Source organism: Ochotona princeps, chromosome 7 (assembly GCF_030435755.1).
Source record: "Ochotona princeps isolate mOchPri1 chromosome 7, mOchPri1.hap1, whole genome shotgun sequence".
Classification (NCBI taxonomy): domain Eukaryota; kingdom Metazoa; phylum Chordata; class Mammalia; order Lagomorpha; family Ochotonidae; genus Ochotona; species Ochotona princeps.
The window spans coordinates 64,931,029-64,951,620 of NC_080838.1; the positions used below are offsets into that span (position 1 = coordinate 64,931,029).

Consider the following 20,592-nt stretch of genomic DNA (forward strand, 5'->3'; position numbering starts at 1 on the left):
GGCTGCCCTGGAACCAACTCAGGGGAGCTTATGCTGATAAGGAAAGCAGATCAGCAGAGCTGCTAGGGCGGTCTTGCCCAGGAAGAATCAGAAGCTTACCTTTTGAGAAGGCTCCTTTGTAGTCCATCTCGGCCAGGGACATGTCTGACGTGTTGGGATCCATCAGGAACACCTTCTCATTATTGCACAGCTGAAATTCAGTGTTGAGCGAATACACCACAGGCACGGGGCGGTTGGTCTGCTGGAACGCGATGGGTATCAGGAATCTAGATGTAGGAAAAGCGGGAGCCTTGAGGGCAGATCAACTCTGCACCTGTCATCTGAGCTGCCTCCCTTCTCCATTCTCACTGTTGTGCCCCAAGCCTTATTTTGAAGGTTGGGTACTTCCTGAATAGACACCCATGAGAGAAGGATTTTATTTGGTTCTGAGGCTACCTGTGCTTTTTTGGACCAGGAATAATTTAATTAGCCTTTAGAATCCGTTGGGGCTGCCATGGAGTAGATGTGCTTTGTACCTTACAGGTTCAGATATAGGAAGCCTGGATCACAGCGTGGTGAGATCTAGAAGTGATGGGGCCTTTAAGAGCTGGGGTCTTGTGTTGGGTCATTAGCTCATTGTCCTGGGACCTCTGATGCCCTAGGGTTCCCTGTCCCACCATGTGGTCTCTCCCATTTGCAGGTGCTCCTATCATGACATCATCTCTGTGATGCATTACAGCCAAGAATCAGAGGCTCAGTAAATGGGGCCAATCTCATCTTACGTGTTTTAGCTTTGAAAATTAAGAGCTACACGAGCCTCTTTTCTTTAGGGAATACCTATCATTAAGGTAAACCCTTCGCTTTTTTTTTTCCTTTTTCTATATTTTCATTCTGAGTCCCCTAGGTGCCCTTTGATTTCTAAAAGGTTCAGAGCCATGATACCCAGCTAATTTTCCCAGTACACAAACACTGAAACTTTGACTCATTCAGTCTGATCAAGACTTGTTTCAGTGCTGGGTGACACCCTTCCTTGGCTCCTTGCTACCTCACTTTCTCAGTCCCGCCTTTTGTGCTTACCTCTGGCAGGTAAAAGTCCAGTCCTAGGATCATCTACCTGAATTTCACTGCAATGCTTTTGGCCCTTTTACTGCATTGGCCATCTCTAAGGCAGTGATGCCAAACTCATCCAATTGAGATTTCACCTCTGAGCTCTAGGATGACACTTGTGATGACTGTACTTAATGGCTGTTGCAAAGCAACCTCAAACTCAGCATATTATTCTTTTATAATCTCAATCTTTCTGGATTGCATATGTGCTGGCCTTCCTGGAGTTGGGTTTATTTCTCTCTAGTCTATCAGAATAACCCAGGTAAGAGACAAGGGCTCTTACTGGGACTGTTGGCACATTGGCAGTGACTGAATGATTGGGGAAGTCCATAACCTTTGCTGGTAGTGTTGGAGTAAGGGAAGACTTGAGGGTGTTTCCAGGGATTTTGCTGTAATCACCTGGAACAGAGGTTGACATTTATTTTTTGTAAATGGAAAAGTCTTTATGTAACCTCTTGGCTCTGTTTTAGCTCACCCATCACAGCTGATAGACTAGAGAGAAATTTTAAAAAATTAAAAAAAAAATCAACTTTGCTTAAAATTCTCCAATGGTTCCCCATAGCTCTTAGAGCAACATGTCTGACATGACCTTCAGTGGCTTTGGCCTTTACTTCTTCCTCTTGCTTCCTCTCACTAGGATGAAGTCAACCCTACCTTCTTTAGCTCCTTGACAGGTCCCTATTCCACAATCTTGATTGCCTCAGACTAATTTATTCAAATATTTACTGAGCATGCATTAGGCAACAGATACTGTTGAGTAATGGAAATTCATTCATCTATGGCTAATACAGAGAAACGTGCCTACAGGGAGGTTACGTCTTAACAAGAGCTAGTGTGTAAATGTTAAAAATCATGTAACATGATAAAGGGAACGTTAGGAGGTTCAGCCGGAAATTCTAAATGACAGAGGCAGGGCTAAAAATTGGTTCAGCCATTTTTTTAATTAGTTATTTTGCATTATGTGACAGTTTCATAGGCTCTGGGAATCCCCCCATCCCTCCCCCTCCCCTCCCCTCCCCCCTGGTGGATTCCTCCACCTTGATGCAGTATTACAGTTCAAATTCAATCAAGATTCTTTCCTTGCAAACATATACCAAGCATAGAGTCCAGCTACTTATTGTCCAGATGGGTTGAACAGTTTCTTGGGCAGACCTTTTCTGGTCTGAAGTTAGAGCTGGTAGAATATCATCCCAGTAAATTAAGAGTCCCAATAAAACATCAACAGCAATGCAACGTTATGGAATTGACATGGTTTTGAGTAACCAGTATGTTAAAGAAAAAAAAAAAAAAAAAGTCCTAACCACAACCTATGATTAGCTCAGTGACATTTCAATTTTAGTTCATATACAGGACCGTCTGCTATATACCTTAAAATGGCTATAAGGTACCATTCAGCTGTTTCGTGTCTATTTCATTATAGTATTTAGCCATTTGTTGTGTTAAAGTAAAATTTTGCTGATCTTGGAAGATTTTAGGATAATCTAGACTGGCTTGTAACTCTAACAAGACATTTGTCGACATTTACGGTGCAGAACATTTTTTTTTTGGGGGGGGAGGTGCAGGAAAATCCTCAACACCATGGTGAGGAGTGACTAATCTTTGTGTCCCACCCAGCGAGGCATGAGCCAATCCATGCCAGCTCTTTCCTGTCAGATTTCAAGTTCTACTTTCTGTTGTTAATTTATTTTAGGGTTTTTTTTTTTTTTTTTTTTTTTTAGTTTGTATGATTGTTTGCTGTGAGGGGTTTTCGAAGCAATCCCGATGGTCATTGCAAGGGAGGGGGGGTCCAGAGGTGGAGCCAGGCTCGGACCAGAGAAAGCTCTCCTCCCTGGTCCCGAAGGACATTTATTGTTCTTCTGTTTCTGCAGACTGCTCAGGGCTTCTGGTTGTCTTTCCGATGACGTTGGTTTCTGCACGGTAGTGTTTGGACTTCTTCCATCCCCTGTGGAAGCTCCGGTTGGGGGTGGGTGACCTCAGAGTACTCAGCCTCCGAGGGCATCCAATTCCCTGTGGCCTCCTTGGCAGTTGGGGTATAGTCCTTGTTGCTCGTATTAATAGTTTGTGGTGAAGGTCTGGGAGTCTTCATGGTTGGGATCCAAGCTTCCTCCTTACCACCTGCTCCACTCTGGAGTGCCCCCCTGCTCCACGCACATGACCTCCTGTTAAGAGGCTGTCAGGATCGCACCCGATTCCCCCCTCATGCATTGGTATAGTAGTTTTATTGTTGTTTAGTGCCGCTTTGAGTCTGTTGTCTATGAATTACCAGATTTGACCTTGATAGGCTATATTGTACTTTTTTCTCACTCTTTTTATGGTCCTGAAAGATTTCCCTGCACTCCCTCCCCATTACAGGTTAACATAGCATATTGACGGTATAGTAGGTTTTACAGTTTTTCGATGTAGATCTTAAGTATTCTGACATTAATTATTGGTTTATAGATTATATCGCGTTATCTTATTGCATTGGATACAGGTTGTTAGAGATTGCACTAATATTACAATATACAGGTACTATCTTCCAAGTTGTCATCTTTTCATCTCAGATTAAGGCAAACATGTGGTATTTAACCTTTTGGGATTGGTTCATTTCTCTTAGCATGATGGATTCCAGTCGGGCCCATTTGAGCACAAAGAACTGCATTTCGTTTTTTTTAATAGCTGAGTAGTATTCCATGGAGTAGATGAACCATAGCTTTCTTATCCAGTCTTCCGCTGATGGGCATTTTGGCTGCTTCCAGGTTTTTGCGATTGTAGATTGTGCTGCTATGAACATAGGCGTGCATGTTGGTTTCTTGTGTAGGAGATGTTTTGGATATATCCCTAGGAGTGCTATTGCTGGGTCATATGGTATGTTGATTTTGAGTTGTTTGAGTATTCGCCAAACTGATTCCCATAGAGGCTGTACAAATCTGCAGTCCCACCAGCAGTGGAGAAGGGTTCCCTTTCCCCACATCCTCGCCAGCAAGTTTTGGTGGTATTATGTATGTGTGCCATCCTTACTGGAGTTAGGTGGTACCTCATTGTTGTCTTCATTTGGATTTCCCTTATTGCCAGGGAACTTGAGCACTTTTTCATATGCTTGTTTGCCATTTGGGTTTGTTCTTTTGTGAAATGTCTGCCCATTTCCCGTGCCCATTTCTTGAGCAGTTTGTTCTGGTGTTTTGGTTTCTCTGGAGATCTTTGTATATTCTGGAGATCAGCCCTCTATCACCTATGTCATGTGCGAAGATCTTCTCCCATTCTGTGGGTTGCCTTTTTACTTTATTGATTGTTTCTCTAACTGTACAGAAACTTCTTAGTTTGATGAGGTCCCAATTGTTTATTTTGGTCTCGATTTCTACTGCTTTCGGAGTCTTTTTTAGGAAGTGAGGGCCTACCCCTAAGTGTTGCAGTGTGTTTCCAACATTTTCTTCCAACAGTTTGAAGGTTTCTGGATGTAGGTTTAGGTCTTTTATCCATTTAGATTCGATCTTGGTGTATGGTGAGAGATGTGGGTCTATCTTTTTGTTTCTGCAGGCTATCAACCAGTTGTCCCAACAGCATTTATTGAACAGACCTTTCCATTTGCTTGGGTTGTTGTCTGTCTTTTTGTCAAAGATTAATTGACTGTATCTGTGTGGGTTTCCATCTGTTGTTTCTATTCTGTTCCACTGATCTTCCTCTCTATCTTTGTGCCAGTACCAGGCTGTTTTGATGACCACTGCCCTATAGTATGTCCATAGATCTGGTACTGTGATTCCCCCTGTTAAGTTCCTGTTCTTCAGAGTGGTTCTGGCTATTCATGTTTTTTTGTGTTTCCAGATGAATCTGTGTATCATTTTTTCCAGTTCGATGAAGAATGCTGTGGGTAATTTGATTGGGATTGCATTGAATATATATATTGCTTTTGGTAGTATAGACATTTTGCTGATATTAATTTTGCCTATCCAGGAGCATGGGATGTTGTTCCATCTTTCGAGGTCTTGTTCTATTTGTTTTTTGAGTGTTTTGTAATTTTCTTCATAAAGGTCTTCTTCGCTTTTGGTTAAATTTATTCCCAGATATTTCATGCTTTTCTGTTATTTTGAATGGTAGCTTGTTGGTTAGATCTTCTTCCATCTTGCGGCCATTTGCATACACTATGGCTGTTGATTTTTGTTCATTTATCTTGTATCCTGCCACTCTGCCAAATTCTCGTATGAGTTCTAGGAGTCTTTGTATTGAGTTTTTTTGGTTCTTCTATGTAGAGAATCATGTCGTCTGCGAATAGTGAAAGCTTGACTTCTTCATTTCCAATTTGGATTCCTTTGATTTCTTTGTCTTGTCTTATGGCTTCTGCAAGTACCTCTAGGACTATATTGAATAGCAGCAGTGATAGTCGGCAGCCTTGTCTTGTTCCAGATCTCAGTGGGAAGGGGTCCAGTTTTTCTCCATTTAGTATGATGCTGGCATTGGGTTTTTCATATATTGCTTTGATTATATTGTGGATTGTTCCTTCTATCCCTACCTTGGTTAGGGTTTTTAACATGAAATGGTGTTGAATTTTGTCGAAGGCGTTTTCTGCGTCTATTGATACTATTATATGGTTTTTGTTTTTCAGTTTTTGGATGTGATGTATCACATTTATGGATTTCCTTATGTTGAACCATCCCTGCATTCCCTGGATGAAACCTACTTGGTCTGGATGGATGATCTGTCTGATGTTTTTTTGTATTCTATTGGCAAGGATTTTGTTGAGAATCTTAGCGTCAACGTTCATCAGGGAGATCGGTCTGTAGTTTTCCTTCTCTGTTAATTCTCTATTTGGTTTGGGGATTAAGGTGATATTGGCTTCATAGAATGAGTTTGGAAGAGTTGCTTCCTTTTCTATTGTTTTGAAGAGCTTGTAAAGGATTGGGGTTAGCTCTGGTTGGAATGTTTTGTAGAATTCTGTGGTAAAGCCATCTGGGCCTGGGCTTTTCTTTGCTGGGAGCTCTTTAATCACTGATTCTATTTCTGATTCGGTGATAGGTTTATTCAGGTCTTCTGTTGCTTCTGGGGTGAGTTTTGGTAAGTGGTGGGAGTCTAGGAATCTTTCCATTTCCAAGTGGTTATCGAATTTGTTGGCGTATAGTTCTTTGTAATAATTTCTAATTATTTCCTTAATGGTAGTAGCGTCTGTTGTTATGTTGCCTTTTTCATCTTTGATGCTGCTAATTCTTGCTTTGTCTTGTTTTTTCTTTGTTAGTCGGGCCAGTGGGGTATCTATTTTGTTTATCCTCTCAAAGAACCAGCTTTTTGATTCATTTATTTTCTGAATGGTTTTTTAAATTTCTATCTGATTTAGTTCTTGTCTTGTTTTGATAATTTCTTGTTTCCTCTTGTTTGTGGGGTCCTTCTGCTGTTGCTTTTCCAATTCCTGGAGGTGTGTGCTTAATTCCTGCATTTGTTGCCTTTCTTGGGCTTTGACGTGCGCGCTTATTGCAATAAACTTATCACATAACACTGCTTTGGCGGTGTCCCATAAGTTTTGGACTTTTGAATCTGGGTTTTCATTGGTTTCCATAAATTTTTTGATCTCGTCTTTAATTTCTTCTCTAACCCATTGTTCGTTTAATAGCATATTGTTCAGCCTCCAGGAATTTACATGTTTCCTGGGGCATTTTGAGTTGTTCATTTCCAATTTCACTCCGTGATGGTCTGAGAAGGTACATGGTATGATTCTGATATTTTTGTAGTTAGTTAAACTTGCTTTGTGTCCTATTATGTGGTCTATCCTGGAGAAGGTGCCATGCACTGCTGAGAAGAAGGTGTAGTCTGTGGCCTTAGGATGAAATATTCTATAGACGTCTACTAGGTCCAGTTGTTCTATTGTTTGTGTGAGTTCTGTGGCTTCTCTGTTGAGCTTTTGCTGCGTTGATCTATCTATTGGTGTTAGTGGGGTGTTCAGGTCTCCCAGAATTGTCGTATGTTCATCTATGTCTCCCTTTAAGTCCAAAAGTAGTTGTTTCACGTAGCTGGGTGCATCCGGGCTAGGAGCATATATGTTAAGAATTGCGATTGGTTCTTGTTGGATCCTCCCTTTCAAGAAGATGTAGCACCCTTCCCTGTCCTTTTTGACATTTGTTACTTTGAAGTCCGTATCATCTGAGAATAGGACTGCCACACCAGCCTTTTTTTCTCGTCCATTGGCATGGAATATTTGTTTCCACCCTTTCACTTTAAGTTTCCTGAAGTTCCTTCTGGTTAGATGTGTTTCTTGCAAGCAGCATATAGTTCCGTCCTGGTTTTTAACCCAGTCTGCTAATCGGTGCCTTTTGAGTGATGAATTTAAGCCATTTGTGTTGAGGGTTAATATTGAGAAATTAATAATTTTGCCGTGACATATACCTGTGATTTTGAGGTTGTCGGTAGTTGATTGTCGTTTCTGTGGATGGACTTTATTGAGATCTCCCTGATTGCCATTCTTGCTTATGGCTTGCTTCCTTTTTTTCTGAGAGTAGCGCATTTCTAAGGAGATTTTGTAGAGTTGGTTTTGTGTTGGCATATTCTTCTAGTTTCTCTTTGCTGTGGAAGTATCTAGTTTCGTTCTCGTATACAAATGAAATCTTTGCTGGGTAGAGTATTCTTGGTTGACAGTTGTTCTCTTTCAGTACTTGAAAGATTTTGTTCCACTCCCTTCTTGCCTGGAGCGTCTGTTCTGAGAAGTCAGCAGTGATTCTGATGGTCCTGCCCCTAAATGTAAGCTTCTCTTTGGTTTGTGCTAACCTTAGGATTCTTTCTTTGTATTCATTGGATGGTAGCTTGATTACCACATGTCTTGGGGAGGATCGTTTTGGGTCCACCCTGTGGGGAGTCCTCTGGCCTTCCTGAATTTGGATTGGGTTCATGTTCCAGGTATTTTGGAAGTTCTCCTGCATAATTTCCTCAAGTACTGGTTGTATGCCTGTCTCTCTTTCCACTCCTTCTGGGAGCCCCATGATTCTGATATTTGACTTCTTGATGTTGTCATTCATCTCCTGGATCGTCTTGGTTGCCTTGTGTAGTTGTGACTCTAGTTGGTTAATAATCTGCCTGCTTTCATTCTGGGAATCTTCCAAGTCGGATATCCTGTCTTCTGCTGCTGTAATTCTGTTGGCTAAGCTCTCAACTTTGTTCTTCAAGTCTAGGATCTCGTTTTTGAGCGATTTTGTTTCTGTGATTATGTGGTTTTTAAAATCTTTGAGCTCGTCCCATTGCTTTTCATTGTCTCTGAAGAGTTTTATAATTATTTTTCTGAACTCCTTATCAGAGACATCTTCAATTTCTTCATCTGTAATCTCTGCAATTGACCAGGCTTTATGGTGGCTTTTTGGGACGGAGCAAGCTGTGTCTACGTCACTAACTCTCTTATTTCTTCCCATATTTGTGGTCCAAGGTGTTGCTGGATTCTCACCCTAGTCTAGTGTTTGTTTTTGAGAGAACCAGGCACCAGCTTGCTGAGGGGTCTCCAAGCGCTATCCTGTAGAGATCAGAGCGTGCAGGCGTGGAGTAGCAGGGTGCGGGAATTTTCAAGGCACTTTTGGTGCGTCTCCAGTACACTGGACCTCAGGGCGCCACTTCCAAGGCCCAGCAGATTCAAAGCGCACTCTCAGCTCGTTCCCTACACGTATGCGACCACAGGACGTGGGGGAATGAAGGCACTCTGTGTGCGCCCCCTGTGCGCAGGAACACAGGGCACAGAGGATTCTAGGTGCTTTCTCGGTGTGTCCCCAGTGTCAGGGACTGCAGGGCGTGGAGGTTCCAGGCGCTCTCTGGGAACGCCTCCTGCATGCGGAACTGCAGTGCCCTCCTGGTGTGTTTTCCAAGCACAGGACTGTAGGGCGTGGGTTGTTCCAGGTGCTCTCTAGAAGCGCCTCCTGCGCAGGTCCGCCCACCCCAGCAGCATGGGACCGCCCACCCGAGTGCAGGGGACCGCCCACCCCAGCGCTCGCACAGGACCGCCCAGCCCAGAGGCACACCCGGGTCCGCACAGTCCAGAGGTGCGGGTTCCTGTGGGTCAGTACCACCTAGCTGTGTGCCAGTCTGCAAGGCACGGGGGAGTATTCAGTGTGCCTTCTGCCTTTCTCCTCAGCGCACAGGACCGCTGTGCGTCAACTCCAAGACAGTTTTGGCAGTTTCAAGGCACTTGCCTTGTGTCCCCAGAGGCTGGAATCGCCGGGGGGGTGGAGGGATGGGGAGATGAGTACCAAGGATGTTCAGGGTCTGTGTGTGCCGCTGGAGAGTTAACTCCCGGAGCCTCTGACCCACTGCTGCCCCTACCCAGCTCCCTCTAACCTCAAGTTCTTGCAGTCTGCCTCTGCCTCTGGTGAGGACTTTCGCCGTGGGTGCAGCTCCTGGCGGCGGCGGGTCAGGGTCTGTGGCGGGTATGGCGGCTGCCGGCGGTTTCTGTGGCTGCTGTGTCTCCTGTGGCTGCAGGGGCGGCTCCCGGTGGCTGTGACTCAGCAGGTCTGGAGAGGAACGCTGTCTTCCCTGCCTTGTTTCGTTTGTTTTCCTGGTTGCTCTTCCAAATTTTGTGGATTTTTTTGGCTCCACACTGTCCAGGTAACTTCACGCTCCTCTCTTTGCAGGCAGGTCTATGCTGCTCCACTTATGCTTTTGTCGCGTTCTATCCCTCTCTGTCTGTGGGCTCCCTCACATCCATCTTCCTATGTCAGCCATCTTGCAAGTCTCCGGTTCAGCCATTTTGAGAGACAGGATGCAGGCTCCTTGGCACACAAAATGCAGAGCTACCACATGGTCTGTGGAGGAAGCTCTCCAGGTAAAGGTACTGAGACTCAAGGTATCTGATACGTCAGAGAACGGCCAGCCTACCAGGGTGTCTGTTCTGCAGTGAGTTAGGGAGATATGATCAGAGTGGTCACTGGAGGCCAGATCATGTAAGATCTTACCTGTACCTTAAGGATTTAAGGCTTGTACTTTCACTGTCTCAAAATTTAACAGTGTATGGGATCTGCTGGGTTGAGCAAGGACAGCAGGGTGAAGCCACAAGGGGATTTACTTGAATAACCCAGGTAAGAGACAAGGGCTCTTACTGGGACTGTTGGCACATTGGCAGTGATTGAATGATTGGATTTCCAGGTATACCCTAAAAGGGAAGTCCATAACCTTTGCTGGTAGTGTTGGAGTAAGGGAAGATTTGAGGGTGTTTCCAGGGATTTTGCTGTAATCACCTGGAACAGAGGTTGACATTTATTTTTTGTAAATGGAAAAGTCTTTATGTAACCTCTTGGCTCTGGACAGTATCAGTGCAGCAGGTGCAGCTGTGTTCCAAAGGAAAACTTTATTTACAAACCAGGCATAGAGGTATACCCTTCATCAGGATAGAACTGCAAAAGAAAGTCATTTGGTGAAAGAAAAAAATTTCATTTAGGACATGCTACAGTTGAGAGGCTTCTAAGAGCTGGGTGGAGATGCTGAGTAGTTAATTTGCTGTACAAGGCTCACTTGGAGAGAGTGGTTCATGGCTACAGGTGCTCATTTGTATCTGAAGCCTGCATAAGGGATATGTAATGTGGTCACCAAATGTGACAGGAGATCAAACCTTGTCCTTAGGAGACTGAAAAACAGTGGGGACCAGAAAAACAGCCAGAAAAAGCCAGTGACCCGGAAGGAAAAACTTCAGAATGTGACACCCCCGTTGATTGAAGGAAGAATATGCAGGGGGAACTGAGCAACTACTAAATGTGGGTAAGACAACATGCACAGGAAGATAGAGGCTTGCTCCCTAGATGCAGTAACACACAGTCAGTGTTGATTCTGATGATCGCCAGCTGAGGTGAGGGCACAACTGGAATCTGAAGGTAGCCAGGAGTGGAGTACGGGGTAGGAGGATGGGACCAACGATTAGGCACAGTGGTTAAGACATTGTTTGGGATACCTGCATCCCATATCTGAGTGCCCGAGTTTGAGTCCCCGCTTTATCTCCTGATTCCAGCTTATTGTGAATGTGTGTGCCCTGGGAAGCACCAGGTGATGACTAAAGTACTTGGCTCCCTGGAAGATACATGGGAAATCTCAACTGGGTTCTAGACTCAGTTCCAGCCAAACCTTGGCTGTTTCAGGTATTTGTAGAGTGAACCAGTAAGATTGGAGGTCTGACTGTACATTTCTGTTTCTCTACCTTTCATATTAAATACATGAATTTTTTTTAATTAAAGGCAGATTAACAGATCTTCTATCTGCTGGTCCAGTCATCAAATGGCTGCATATTCAGTTCTGAGCCCAGCCAAAGCCAGAAGCCACGAACTTCATCAAAGTCTCCCACATGGGTAACAAGCATCTATAAGTGCTTGGGCCATCCTGTGCTGCTTTCCCAGGTACATCAGCAGAGAGCAGAATAGATGTAGAATAGCTGGACTCAAATACACACTCTGACAGGGGAAACCAGCATTGCAGCTGCATGACAACAATAGTTGTAATAAGTTATTTCTTAAAGAGAAGATGGATGGTGATAAATTGGAAATTGTACACACAGAAAATTGTACTTTGAAGCCAAAGGGGCTGGCAAAATGGGTGCTAAGGGAGAAATGGACTCAAACTGCCTTTTCAAAAAATGGGAGAAATTACAAGTGGCTTTAGGCAGGTGTTTGTGGCATGTTCTGTGTGGTGCAGACAATAGGAGTGGAGTGGCTGGCTTGGGCAGGACTCAGTATCTCTACCAACAGCTGTGTGCAAGTTGCTAGACAGGAGCTTGTGTGACCTCTCCTAACTCCAGCTGACTGGATAAGAGGACCCAGAAGCTGTAGGAGGCTTGAAAGAGGAGATTAGCTAGTCTAGGGAACCACCTACTGTTTGGAAACCCTCAGGCACAATTTGTAATTAGTAGTAATGAATTTAGATTTCCTGGCTTTGGCTTTGTTGAACATTTTGTAGAAACTTTCTCTTCCGTGTTTGAACTCATGAACCACTTTATCTAAGAAGCATTCCCTAGGTTGGATCCCTGCTCATCAGATCAGTTACGCTGTGAATTTTCTGGTAGTACTGATCATGATTTGGCATTTTGTTTAAACATGTGACCACTTGATTGAAGTCTATATCACTTACTATAGGCTCTGTAACTCATGTCTATTTACCCTCAAGGTCTCAGTGGCAAGCATGTGAGTCAGGAGTTGGGCTAGCAAAGAATAATGAGTGGGTGATTATTTCAATGCTTGACTCTTCAATAGAATCCCTCTTACTGGTCCCTTCTTTCTATTAAAGCACTTTCAGTAGTATATTGCAGAGTTGGAGTGTAGAAGGAAGTTGGGGCCCATACCAGCCATGACAAGCTCTCAAAATAACCATCGCTTGCATCGAGACTAAGGAAAACACACACGTGCACATATGTATATTTGTATATATATATTTGATATTTGGTATTGCCACAGTTTCTGGCAATAAAATGTCAATATTAATTAAATGGAATAATGGACCTGAGATGACAATAAGGTTATATATGATACAACTCACAAAAAGTCACAACATTGAGGCATAATTCTGTTAAGTCTGCATTCCCTGTGCCAGACTTGATTTTTGTGAGCTCTATCTCTATTGTTTGCATATGAAACTGTATAGGAGATTAAAAAACAAAACAGACATGGCTAGGTAAAGGAGACAGTCACGGTGGTGGTAGTGCTTGGTGTCACATGAGGACACCTGACCGCAGTCCCAGGATCTGCAGCACTGCCCTCTCCCCCACAGCCTCCACCTCTGTTCGGCACTGGGCTGTGTGTTTATTGCTCCCTTTTGCTACTTTCAAACTACTGTTCCTCTTATGTAAAAAAATAGGCAATCACCCTGGAGACTCCTCCATGCTGATGTTGGTGTGCATGCATAAGAACATTCTTGGTGAAGGCAGAATCTGATAAGAAGACAAAGTGGCCAAACTGCACAATGACAACCTTAGCACAGTAATCATAGATTGAATCATGTCCGTCAACATGGAGGAAGCAACCAATTAGGGGATGGAATTCATGCGGTAAGAATGATCTATGTAGAGTCCAAAAGCATAAAGCCCATACAAACACAATGTAATATGGTAAACAAGAGTCAGAGATGATCAATACAAGCATCAGGCTAGTGGTCACCTTTGTGGGGAGGAGGCCGGGGGTAGGTGTGGAAAAGCCACTGACGGTACTGATGGTACTGGCTATGCTCTGTGATGGTTATGCTGACTGGTGGCAGATCTGTCATATATATGTCATCCTCTCTATGACCCATAACGATTTCAGAAAACTTAGACGAATTCACCAGCAGATGGCATCAAGTTAGGTGTCCTCCGTTTTCCCTAACTGGAGTTAGCTCTATCTTCCTGGTCACCCTGCTTGGCTCACTTGGTGACCATAGCACTCTTACATGTTTTTACTCTCTTCTGCCTCTCACTTTTTACTTCTTCACTACAAGGAACTTGTTGGGCCCGGCGTGGTAGCCTAGTGACTAAAGCCTTCACCTTGCACATGCTGGGATCCCATATGGGTGCTGGCTCAAATACCTGCAGCCCTGCTTCCCATTCAGCTCCCTGCTTGTGGCCTGGGAAAGCAGTGGAGAACAGCCCAAAGCCATGGGACCCTGCGTCTTCATGGGAGACCTGGAAGAGTCTCCTGGCTCCTGAATTTGAATGGGCACCGCTCTGGCCATTGCAGCCACTTGGGGAGTGAATCAACAGATGGAAGATGTTCCTCTCTCTCTCCTCCTCTATGTATATCTGACTTTGCAATAAGAAAAATCTTTTAAAAAAAACTTGTTGATCATCCCCTTCAGCCGCACACTCATCGTGGTCCTATGATGCCCCACTGCCAGTCACCTCACTCGCATTCCTCTAAACTCTTCAGATTCATTACTTTTTCAGCTATATCAGGACATCCTTGACCAGCTCTCCTAAGATGCAGAGGCAATAGGATGAACACACGATAAAAAAAAATCTATACATGATTTAGAAAACAGTTTAACATTTTCAGTTACAGACACGTACCTCCCCTGTTACCCAGCCATTCCATTTCTAGGTATTTACATGAGGAAATGGAAGACAGGCCCATGTAAGGCTTGTTTCACACCGGTTTTGTTTCCCTGCTCAAAGGTCTGCACAGTGCAGAAGTACACCACAGGATCTGACAAGCTGCAGCATCTCCATACTGTGGAGAACAGCTCAGCACTACAGAAATGAGCCGCTGAGGCACACGGCAACATGAATGGATGAAACTTCATGCTGGCTAAAATAAGCCAGGGAAGAGGAATTCATACATCGTGGAAAATACAAATGGTTGTACAAGAAAAGCGAATCAGTGGGAACCCAGGGAAAAGGGCAGGATGCAAGGGAACTACATAGAGGAAGGAGGAAACATTTTGCTGTCTGGATCATCGTAATGTTTCCCAAGCAGGTTTTATTATACACAATATATATATTGAATATATATAGAATATATATTGAATATACACATTGAATACACATATATATTATATATGTAATTATATAATATATAATTATATAATAGTTACATGTAATATATATCTAATATATAAATATAACCATATATTATATAATTATATATTATAAATATTTATATAATACGTATTATATATATTATTTTATATATATATATCTGCTGCCACCCTGCCCCTCTGGTACATGGATTACTCTCTCATTCTTCCTTTCTTTTTAAATCTCAGTGTTCCTCACTCCCAACTAGTGCCTGGCATTTCAAGTCATGGAGAAAACGGGTCAGGTAGATGCTGTCTGTCACCTTCATGCAGTCGATGAACTCTCTGGGCTTCTGGTTAAGGCCAGTCCTTTCCTCTCAGGCCTGGGATGTGTCTCCTTCCCCTGTTCACTGTCTTTGGTCTGCAATTTTTCCCTCTCCACTATGCATCTTCAAATTTCCCCTGTATTGAATTTTCTTAACAACATACACATATTCTGATGTATTTTCCATCCTAAACAAATAGACCTTCTTAATTAATGTCATATTTCCAGTGACTGTTGCTTTTGTCTGATGCACTTCAGAGCAGAGCTTAAGTCTTGCCTACCCTATTGCCTCTACTATCTCATTTCTTTCCAACCAAGTTGTATTGCCCTCAGTGCACCAAACCTGCTCTTGGCCAAAGTCATCAGTGACCAGTTTCCATCTTTAAATGTCTAATTTTAACAACTCAGTGTCAGATTCTGTCTTCATGTCCTGGAAGTTTTTTTTTATATAATTTGCTTATCCCCTAGAAAAATGGTGGTATGCTACAAACTATCTAAGAGCAGTGTTACTTTTAATTCTATGCTCTGATCTAGTGATATCATCTCAAGGACTTGGCTAGACCAAAGCACATAAGAAGAGCCAAATGAATGTATTGCATGATGCAGTGTCAGGTCTGGGGTGGGCATGAGCTGATGTCATGTCAATTTTCATTAATCGCAATTGTCGTGTGCTGCATAGTAGGGTACAAGTGGGGTAGTGAGTGTTACACCATTGCTTCTTGGAGGAATGCAGGCCTATGTTTCTCTGAACCTCTGGTTGCAACACTTTCCTCAGCTGACAAATACATAGTCATATTTCATGTGTGTGTAAGGATTTGCTTAATAGGTGTTGATTGGCTAATAGTAAACTCATGGCCAACAGCACTGTGACTCTTGCCTAAGAGGTGCTTATCCAGCTCTCTGAAAGGTATACTCTGTCGTCTTGGGTTTAGAAGCATGAAATGATCCTGAAATTGCCAAGGATTAAGCCCCAAATATGAAATCTGGTGCTGAGTAGACCATGAAAAGGTCGCTTCAATGGGGAATGGCAGCTGAAACAAGAATCAGAGTGTTACCTTGTACAGTCTCCACGCAGGACATGAGGTGTGACCGTGTTGTAATTCTATGTATCCACACATGACCAAAAGCACCTGTGTATTGCTTTGGGGTTAGATACAGTCCAGGGAATAGAAGTCACAAATAAGGAATCCATAGGTGATCAGGACTATTTTCCTACCTTTCTGGGGCATGTGCAGTGCAGGCCAACGGCTTCTCTCCTGGGTCAATCCATGGCTGTGTCGGCTGTACCGTACACGGGATCAGGTAGATGGTGTACTCCCCTGAGTAGTCCTTCCTGGAAATGAGAGGAGCAGACTATGGGCAGAGGAAATGGCTGGCAGATTGAAGCAGTGTCTGCACAGCACCCCCGCACCCCCATCCCGGTCCACCAGCACTTGGCTCCACAGTTTTTTTGTATGATGTTGAAAAGCAATGTCACTTCTCACTGGACACGATGCAAGTGGAATCTGTTTATGGTGAGCCCTGGGCTTCTCCAAGTGAAAACATTGACAGCATGAAGCCTGTGTGGTCCTCACCCACATTTCGTTTGCTTGTTGTTGAGTAGCAGCCCAAACTCTGGCATACTGCATGGAAGGAAAACATCCAGAAGATTCTGGCAGATTCTTCAAGGGCCTTGGGAAACTGCCATCCACTGAACGAAGAGTGTGGAGCTGTAGATCTCAATAGTAACTGAATGGTCTGTGAACAGTCTTTACATGTTTTTGGATCATTTTTTAAAAATTGCCTACTTATTAAAGGCAGAGCAAACATTTCACCAAGAGTGCCACCTTGGTGATATACTCTGGGGAACAAGTTAGTGGATTGGTACAGGCTGGAAACTGAAAATCCAGCCCTGGTTTGGCTTGGCTGATGCCATGGGTAAAAGTTTAGATACACCAAACTCTCAGGGGCTTCGTTTCTTTGTTCCTTCCCACTCTGAATCTATGTGTGTAAAGTTTTCCCATATGATCCAAATCTTCCTACAGAGCCCAGTAGACTATGAGATCTTATACATCCTATCTGAAGTACACATATCAGATGAACAGTAACCTATAATTAACAACAAGGTTTTACAATCCATGCCTGATCATTGCTTTCTAAGGCTTATGTTAGATAATGTGGCTTCCTTGATTTATCACCTATTCCCCTCCTCCTGGCTCGCTACCCTGAAGCCACAGTGACCCTGAATTTCTCAAGCATGCCAGGAACTGCCCAACCTCTACCCCTTCCCTTTTAAAAATGATTTATTTGAAAGAGGGAGGATAGACAGAAATCTTAATCTGCTGGCTAACTCTTTAGATGGCTAGAAGCCGTGAGCTTCATCTGGGTCTCCCATGTGAGTGGCATGGGCACAGGCACATGGAACATCTGCTTTCCTAGATCATTTGCATGGATCTGGATAGGAAGTGGAGCAGCTGAGATGTGAACCAGCTCCCTCATGGGATGCAAGCAGCAGCTTTATCCATTATGCCAGGATGCCAGCGCCCCTTTCTTTAAATCTTCGTTTAAAATGGCCCTCCTCATAAGCTGATCTGGGAACATCTAGACTTATAATGCACCCCCATGCTTGTTCCCTTTACCCTGACTCTACACATTTCTCTGTAGCATGTAACAGCTTCATGTACTCTGTATGTGGGTTCAGGGTTCAGCAATGTTTGTTTCCTGCTATATTCCAAGTGTCCAGAGCTCTTTCTGACCTACAGCAATACTAACTACTGGTTGGCAGATTGCATAGTCTGTAAAGCTAAAGCCCTGTTCCTGTTTTCTCCCATTGCTAAATATTACTCGGTCAATTTCCACACCAAACCTGCAAATATGTCCAACCCAGAATTATGTAAAGTCACTGTAGTTCCTTCTAGGTCTCCTTAAAACTAAGCATCTGCCCTGTCACAAAATGAGCACAAGGTTTTGCTTTGGAAAACCTTACGCAAATCCTCAGCCTGCAGGAGGGGCTATCGGTCCCTGAACACCCACTGGATGGATGCTCTGAGCCTCTCAGTGCCCTGAGTGGCCTGGTGGATGTTCTGGCCATACCTTGGTGTGTAATCACCTTGCCTCAAAACCAGGTTGTCAAAACCTGTGATGCTGGGGATGCCGGGGGAACCAGACCTGCTTGCAGCTCTGTGATGCTGGGGATGCCAGGGGAACCAGACCTGCTTGCAGCTCTGAGGAAGCTCACAACTTGGTGACAAAATGGGAGCAGCCAATAGGTGATGAGCTGTGTTCCAGGGAATGCTGAAACATGGTGGGAAGAAAGCAGCTGCAGGGAGCTGCAAGAGCCGAGCTGGGAGTCAGGGGAGCTGTCACAGAGGGGGCAGGATTTGAGCTGTCTCAGGGGACTTAGAGTTAGGCAGGTGGGAAGCAGAGGAAGGGCAGAAGGAAATGCAAAGATCTGTTGGGCCTGAGAGCTGGGAGTGATTGAAAGGCTGAGTTAGGGAAGGTTGAGCCTCATGTGCCGTGTGGAGGTGCGGACTTCACCCAGAAGGCACAGAGGTGCATGTCAGCAGAGGACTTATGGGAAGATGGCTTCTTGCCTGTAAACCAGGACAAAGTCCAGGAATTATCCCATGAGGTTCTCAGAAGCACGTCCCTGCAGATGGCTGCATGCTAACTTCAAAGGATTTTTGCCACAATTAAAATGTCTGATATGAGAGAAAAATATGTAATTATGGAAATCTTTTTGAAGACAAGTCTTAAGACAACATGCCACTTCTTAACTGAGGAACTGGAAAAAGATTTTCCCATGAAAGATCACTCTTAATTTTATGACCTATAAAACGGAGATAATATTTGTCTCTCTTTGGTGGTTGTTTCGAGTCTGACCTTTCCATTTTTCCCTTCTATAAATGTGATATTTTCCTATTCCTATTCTACCTTTGGATATGGGAGGGGAAAGGAGGAGAAGGCTTGGTCATTTATGGGTAGAGTACTGGATCACTAGGACTGGTGCCTATGCCTAAAATGTGGACCACTGGCCATGTTTCCCAGCTTCCTTGCAGGTGGATGTTCCACAAGACTAACTTCTAGTCATTGAAATGTGACTGAAAGGCATGTATTTTTCTGTTTGGAATCAGCACTTTGCATTTTATGCATCAGAAGTTGATCTGAGCTAAATTTATGCCTTTTTCTGCTTGCTAGAAGGTTGTTCCTGTGTATCTTTCCTTTTAACATCAAAATACAGCCTTCAAAGAAAATGACCATGTCCCAAGCTCCTGCCAGAAACAGAAAATTACCCCCGGTTGCCTCCAGCACTGTATTCACCTGTTATAGGAGCTTGTGGCTCTCCAGAGTTGATAGGGAGAATCAAAAGTCTGAGCACTCCACAATAGCTGCAGGTCGAATTCAATTCCCCCAAGGTGGTCTGGAGTTGAGATGACAGATTTCACATCTGGGAGTGTATGGTGTTCCATCACAAACTGTCCTGTGGTGAAGAACATGGTGACACTTGTTTGTAAGTTTTGCTGCATCCCTGATGATCCCCCTCCAAAGCCTCCAAAGTGAACCAATGCTTTTCTGTGAGACAACTTAGGTGATGTCTTGGCCCCTTAGAATGAATCCCACCCTGATTCAGACAGTGTGACAGGTGTCTCATGAGCCTACTGAGGTATGTGCTTGAGGCCAGAAATGTATTATTGATAGTGTGAACGGGCCTGGTGCTCAGGGCATCAGTGAGCACATTCACAATGGGGGTCTCCATGTGACAGTGAGCATGGAATACACCTAGCTTTCCAACACTTTTCCAAGAGGAAGAAAGCTCTCAGTCACTCATAAACAGAAGTAGCAATGTCACACAAAAATAATGCTTTAGGGGTCTGGCAAGGTAACCTAGCTGCTGAAGTCCTCGCCTTGCATGCGCCAGAATCCCATGTGGGTGCTGGTTTAAGTTCCCACAGGCCCCGCTTCCCATCCAGCTCCCTGGTGTGGCCTGGGAAAGCAGTCAGGGACAGCCTGGGGCCTTGGGACCCTGCACCCGTGTGGGAGACCCAGAAGGAGAAACGGAGAGCAAGATTTTCCATCCACCGATTCACTCCAGGCTCCTGGCTTAAAATCGGCGCAGCTCTGGCCATTGCAGCCACTTGGGAAGTGAATCAGTGGACAGAAGATCTTGCTCTCTGTCTCTCCTTCTCTCTGTATATCTGAGTTTCCAATAATAAAGTAAATCTTAAGAAGAATCATGCTTAGGGCCACTTAAGTCCTTGGCAGAATGGATCATTGTAAACATTACAAAAGTAAGTGACTCCAAAAGACACTTCCATTCTTTAAAACTGAAGTGATACACTCTTTCAAAACAATGTATGGAGACTAAGGTAAAATTAAAAAGTTGTAATATCCAGGCCAGGTGCAATAGCCTAGGGGCTAAAGTCCTCTCCTTGAACATGCAGGGATCCCTTATGGGCACCTTTCTAGTCCTGGCAGTCCCACTTCCCATCCAGCTCCCTGCTTGTGGCCTGGGAAAGCAGTTGAGGATGGCCCAAGGTCTTGGGCCCCTGCACCCGCGTGGGAGACCCGAAAGAGGCTCCTGACTTATGTTTGGCTCTGCTCCAGCTGTTGTGGCTGCTTGGGGAGTTAATCAGTGGATGGAAGATCTTCCTCTCTGTCTCCCCTCCTCTGTATATGACTGTCCAATAAAAATAAAAATCTTTTAAAAAGTTATACTAGCCAAGATGTAACATGAGCTTGATTAGACTGGCTTTCCTTTTATATAAGCAGTTGTAAAATAGAAATGAAAAAGTTGAAAATGCATTTGT

At 44.0% G+C, this 20,592-nt stretch overlaps 1 protein-coding gene across 1 annotated transcript in view; it reads right to left on the reverse strand.

The window, feature by feature from the left end:
• FRAS1 (Fraser extracellular matrix complex subunit 1) overlaps positions 1–20,592 on the reverse strand; it is a 277,676-nt gene that overhangs the window by 6,453 nt on the left and 250,631 nt on the right. The window contains exons 68-70 of the mRNA XM_058666643.1: positions 19,106–19,265; positions 16,023–16,139; positions 100–266 (exon numbers count right to left, since the gene is read on the reverse strand). Coding sequence (XP_058522626.1) covers positions 100–266; positions 16,023–16,139; positions 19,106–19,265 — 444 coding nt within the window. The remainder of the gene's footprint in view (positions 1–99; positions 267–16,022; positions 16,140–19,105; positions 19,266–20,592) is intronic.